At 49.7% G+C, this 5,085-nt stretch overlaps 2 protein-coding genes across 3 annotated transcripts; one reads left to right on the top strand and one right to left on the bottom strand.

Annotated features, from left to right (window-relative positions):
* The first annotated feature begins 2,036 nt into the window (after window positions 1-2,036).
* LOC131889599 (uncharacterized) lies at window positions 2,037-3,044 on the top strand. 2 transcript variants are annotated; one of them, XM_059238737.1, is made up of 4 exons: window positions 2,037-2,196; window positions 2,267-2,425; window positions 2,527-2,689; window positions 2,765-3,044. In XM_059238737.1, exons 1-4 carry the CDS (start codon window positions 2,058-2,060, stop codon window positions 3,000-3,002), a joined length of 699 nt encoding a protein of 232 aa, XP_059094720.1. In that variant the 5' UTR covers window positions 2,037-2,057; the 3' UTR covers window positions 3,003-3,044. The 2 variants fall into 2 exon arrangements, with proteins under 2 accessions (XP_059094720.1, XP_059094721.1); XM_059238738.1 differs by having other exon boundaries at window positions 2,048-2,200.
* Window positions 3,045-3,049: 5 nt separating this feature from the next.
* LOC131889593 (small ribosomal subunit protein RACK1-like) lies at window positions 3,050-4,444 on the bottom strand. The gene is made up of 2 exons (XM_059238732.1): window positions 3,823-4,444; window positions 3,050-3,597 (listed from the first exon to the last, which is right to left on the bottom strand). Exons 1-2 carry the CDS (start codon window positions 4,345-4,347, stop codon window positions 3,172-3,174), a joined length of 951 nt encoding a protein of 316 aa, XP_059094715.1. The 5' UTR covers window positions 4,348-4,444; the 3' UTR covers window positions 3,050-3,171.
* Window positions 4,445-5,085: the final 641 nt, after the last annotated feature.

Below are 5,085 nucleotides of genomic sequence, written 5' to 3'. Positions count from 1 at the left end.
ATGTCAATGACCGTTCTGCTATAATCCAGTTTGACAATAGACGTCAAGCTCGCCGAAACCGCTGTCATTTGCGTCTGACTCCTTCTCCACCACAAGATCTGGCTCCGGTCCAACCTCCGCGGGTTCGCCCTCCTCCCTCACCTGCACCCGAACCTCAACGTCGCCATCAACGTGCCCGACGTGCGCCCGTTCGTCTCGACTTGTAAGGGCGTTAAAGTAACACGCCCCTCCTCTTCTGTCCAGGTGTTATGTGCCCGCCAAGTGTCTCCGCCACATGTCGTAACATTTTCTTGTTTGCGTGTACACATCCCTGTATGGTTATCCGCTTATCACATGCCATGCTATTAGCGTGGGGGGAGGTGATGGATTCGGGAGTCACGCAAGAAAGGAGGCAAAAGTTCAAGCGAGCAATAAACACTTCTGATTTAGATTTACTCGAGTGTACGTGTCTACATTTTACTTCCGACTACGTCACCGATCACTTATTAAATTGTTTGAACAAGTGATACAAAAACTGATCTAGAACAGCGGTTTTTTGTATCACTTTAACAAATTGTTTGGAAAAGTGATACCAGAACTGAGCAAAAACAGCGGGTTTTCGGATCTTTTTATAAAATTGTTTGGACAAGTGATACAAAAACTGATCTAAAACAGCGGTTTTTTGCATCACTTTTTCGAATTGTTTGGACAAGTGATACAAAAACTGAGTTAAACAGCGGTTTTTTGTATCACTTTATCAAATTGTTTTCTCACCTTTGAGGAAATCACTACACACTTTTAAGTGATCATTAGGTAGACCGTTGCGCAATTTTCTTTTAATTCCGGAAAACGTGCGAAAAAGTTGTAATGACACGAACATGGGTGTGAGAATGTTGTAAACATCCAAAAAAACAGTTGGTTGGTACTAGAGACTAAAGTTACTTTAGTCTCTAATTGGTACTCGCCTGCGGTTTTTTCTGTTACAGATTGCTAGAGTTTGCAGATTGCTACGCCTGCAACTGCATGCACTTATTAGGTTATCCATTGAGTCCCATCATCATTTTTACGACATTTTTTTTTTTTTTTTTTGGGTGCTGGGGTCGGAGGGATGAGCCTCGCCCGGCCAGCGAAGCCAGCCATCACATCGTCCTTATACTTTTTCCGATAGGCAGTGTCGTGTCCGTATCAGTTTGGTCCTCCGTCTGTGGGCAGGGTTAGCGTCTAAAAGTTTCCTTGAGAAAGGTTGGGGAGGAGATTCGAACCGGGGACCTCTCTCGTACTAGGAAACTGCGCTAACCACTACACTACGTCTCCTCCCTAACTCCTCCCTAATTGAAACTCATTTCATGCAATGTTTGATATTCGGACACGTTTTGATTAGATTGATATGGATGTTATTCCGATGGGCCTCGCTCGTCCGGAGCCTATGACACTCTTGTTCACTACATAAATGATTTTTTTGTTTTTTTGAGTCGGATCGAAGGGCAGTTCTTGCGATTAGCTCTCTAGATCAAACCCATAATGACAGGTATGGCTAGCTGATCTAGCTGATTCGTGGTCTTATGCGCGCTAGCTCTCAGTACATGCGATTCGATAACTAGCTCAATTTGATCTAGATTGAATTTGGGACAATTCCAAAAAGCTTGGGGCGGCGGTTGGTTGAATTCTTCATCTAATCATGTGGCACGGAAGTAAATGAAACATAACAGTCCTCCAAAAGAAAAAAAAAGTAGTTGAAGAGGGAAACAGAAGCACCCAAACGACGAACCGACCGACAAAGTTTTTAAGTGTGGAAGCAATCTTTAAAAAAGTTGATAAAGAGCCACGAGACAGTGGGAAAAATGGCCAATAAGTGGGAAAACTGGAAATTTGGCCGCATCCATTTTCCGGCACAAAAGGTCATCAAATTTGGAAAAAAGAGAATCAAGCTTTAGCTTTTTGGCTACGTTCATTGATCCGTTCCATGAGTCACAAGTACCGTACGTACCAACTTGAAATTTCCATGCTTTGTTAGCCAGAGGTTCGGTAATTTCATTTATTTCTGGCCCGACACAAAAAAACACTCGCTGGGTTATGGAATGTACACAATGTACAGTATTTCTCCATCCCTGATTGAGCTCGTCTCACTCTCTCTAGGTGTCCATTGGATTGATCGTCTAGCTTTATTTACCTGCACTCTCTTTGGGACATTGGCCAATGGGGCATTAAATTCCCGCCGTATGTATGACTGAGAAGTGGCGGGTGGGCCATCAATCATACTCTAAATACCCGTCCGTCTCTATGTTAGGCCTCTGGATGCTGATCGCGTTGTTCACAGTCCCGCCGTGGCCGTCCGTGAGCGCTCAGTCCGAGTCGAGCCCGATCCCGAGGAGCGTCATGGCGGAAGCCGGACAAACCAACGTGTGGGGCCAAGCCTTGGCGCCCTGCTCATTCAACCCCAAGACCGGTAAGTCCCCATCCATGCATGAGATATCCAGAGAAAGAATGGACAAGGACGAGGAGGAGGAGGGATGGCTAAAACTATCATGCTTCCACGCCCCTTGTTAGGTTGGTATCGCGATGGATTTTGCCGCACCGACTCTCGCGATCACGGGGTCCACACCGTGTGCGCGGCCATGACCCAAGAGTTTCTGGATTTTACGCGCACTCAAGGCAATGATCTGTCTACGGCTCATCCGCCGCATTTTCCCGGCCTCAAGCCGGGCGATAGGTAAGTCACCCACCCCCTTCCGCTCTGGCCTTATATACACCCTTTTATGCTCTCATGCTCGCTGGCCTTTGGCAGGTGGTGCTTGTGCTCGTCACGTTGGGACGAAGCCCGGCGAGCCGGCGTCCCACCCCAGGTCGTACTTGAGGCTACCAATCAAGTCACCTTGGCACGGGGCGTGGCCATGGAACACCTGCAAAATCACGAGGCCCCACCGCACCCGCCTAATCCGGGCCGGCCTCCGCCGAATACGGCCTTACCCGGCCAGGTGACCGAGCCCAGCTCGGATCAATGTCCGGTGGTTCCTAAACAATGACAGGCGACCTCATCTGACCAATAAATACACACGTCAAAGGCACGTCATTCAGCGAACAAATGGTTTTATTAGCACGCTTCGCGGGCTGACATAGAGCGCCACTAGGGCTGAATTGGGTCCGGCTCCGATCGGTGTGAGCCGTGGTTGTTGGGGGGGCCACCCGAGCCGCTTATCGGGTCGAGATCGACACTTGCCACACGCGGATCAAGTTATCGGAGTAACCCGCGAAGAGCGTCTGTCCATCGGCCGACCAGGCCATGGACAAACATTGGGGCGGGGCGGACTGGCTGTTGCCCGGCACCTCGGGGCGTAACTCCTCCACCATGTTCTTGGTCTCCAGATCCCAGATCTTGATGCTGGGTCCGGTGGCGGCGCACAGCCAGTAGCGGTTGGGCGAGAAGCACAAGCCGTTGATGGTGTCGGCATGATCCAGGGTGTACAAGTGCTTGCCGTCATTCAAGTCCCAGAGCATAGCCTTGGCGTCCTTGCCGCCGGAAGCGCACAGCGAACCATCGGGCGACATGGTCACCGTGTTCAAATATCCGGTGTGACCAATGTGGTTGGTCTTGAGCTTGCAATTAGACAAGTTCCACACCTACAAAGAACAGGGAAGGGCATTAAGCGGGAGTCCGGACTGCCCAAGACCACGGGTGAGTGAGCCGAACTCGGTTCGACTAGCTTGATCTCAATCGATGGGATGAACGAGACGAATTACTAGGTATGACACACCCCTGTACGTCAAAATAGGCTTTGCAGGGTTGGGCATTCAATGGTCAGAGCCACTGAAGTGGCTGTGAATTGTGGTCTGAATCTGGCTTACCTTGACGTATTTGTCCCACCCGCAAGAGACAATGATGGGATTGGCGTTGTTGGGCGAGAATCGCACACAGGAGACCCAGTCGCCGTGACCCTCTTCTTGGATGGTGTACTTGCACTGGGCCAGCGTGTTCCACAGCTTGATGGTCTTGTCCCGCGAGCCCGACACGATTTGCCGATTGTCGGCCGAAAAGGCCACACTCATCACGTCCTTGGTGTGGTCTTCGAAGCGGCGGGTGGTCTTGCCGGCCGACAAATCCCACAGACGCAAGGTCTTGTCCCACGAACCGGACAAGGCAAAGTGTCCGTCCGAGGACAGCACCACGTCCGAGATGAAGTGACCGTGACCGTGGAGGCGCTTCTGAGGGATGCCGTAGTTCATCTCATCGCGGGTCAGCTTCCACACGATGAGCGATTTGTCGCGCGAGGCCGACAGGATCATCTCGGGGTACTTGGGGTTGGTGGCGATCTGGGTGACCCAGCCGTTGTGCCCGCTCAGGGTCCCGCGGAGTTGCAGCGTCTCAGCCATTTTGAATCCAATACCAAATCTCGATCAGAGTTGAAACGGCCGTGTGTCGAACCTTGGCCACGTTCCGGAAAAAGGAAGGAGGTAAACAAGCAGCGATCCATCAACAACAGCTGACTTAGCCACTATTCCAGCCAGAGGCAGCCAGAGGCAGCCAGAGGCAGCTTAGCTAGGCTGAGAGGCAGACCAGACAGAAGCCTTAGGGTGGCACACCAATTTAATCTCCCAAGAGAATCGTGTCTGTCTTGATGCAAAATCGAAAAGCCCATTTTGAGAAAATGCACCCAACCACTTCTTCTCTCGAGTACCAAGCAGGTGGAATTGATCATGTCAGATGAAATTTTTCAAGTTATTGCTGGAAGCTATTGTATGGTAGATAGAGGTAAGCTTTTTACAGGCCAAATCAATTGTTACTATCGTTAGTAGTCATTCAGTAGAATTTATATGGAATTCTACATTGCAATGCTGTTTCATCTGCCCCATTGAGATACGAGGTACCAGAACTCTCAAAACTACGTACCTGGATGCTGATAGCATTGGTCTGACCTAATTAGAGCAATCAAAATATAAAGTTCCGTCGTTTGAGAACTGACACGACCAGTTCTCTTTCACTGGAGTAGGAAAAACTTGACCGAACAAAATATGATTTAGGCGTAAAGTGCATAACAAATTTTCTTGACCAAATTTTAGATGGTCACCTCATCGGGGCCTGTCAATTGGCCGGCTTGTAGGAAGGCGGCT

Source organism: Tigriopus californicus, chromosome 10 (genome assembly GCF_007210705.1).
Source record: "Tigriopus californicus strain San Diego chromosome 10, Tcal_SD_v2.1, whole genome shotgun sequence".
NCBI lineage: Eukaryota > Metazoa > Arthropoda > Copepoda > Harpacticoida > Harpacticidae > Tigriopus > Tigriopus californicus.
This window is presented reverse-complemented; position numbering and strand designations above follow the sequence as displayed.

Coding starts and splice junctions, on each gene's coding strand:
- LOC131889599 (XM_059238737.1), top strand. CDS start 2,058: ATGTACACAATGTACAGTATTTCTCCATCCCTGATTGAGCTCGTCTCA. Junction 2,426..2,526: donor CTCATTCAACCCCAAGACCG/GTAAGTCCCCAT, acceptor GCCCCTTGTTAG/GTTGGTATCGCGATGGATTT. Junction 2,690..2,764: donor GGCCTCAAGCCGGGCGATAG/GTAAGTCACCCA, acceptor GGCCTTTGGCAG/GTGGTGCTTGTGCTCGTCAC.
- LOC131889593 (XM_059238732.1), bottom strand. CDS start 4,347: ATGGCTGAGACGCTGCAACTCCGCGGGACCCTGAGCGGGCACAACGGC. Junction 3,598..3,822: donor GGTGGGACAAATACGTCAAG/GTAAGCCAGATT, acceptor TGTTCTTTGTAG/GTGTGGAACTTGTCTAATTG.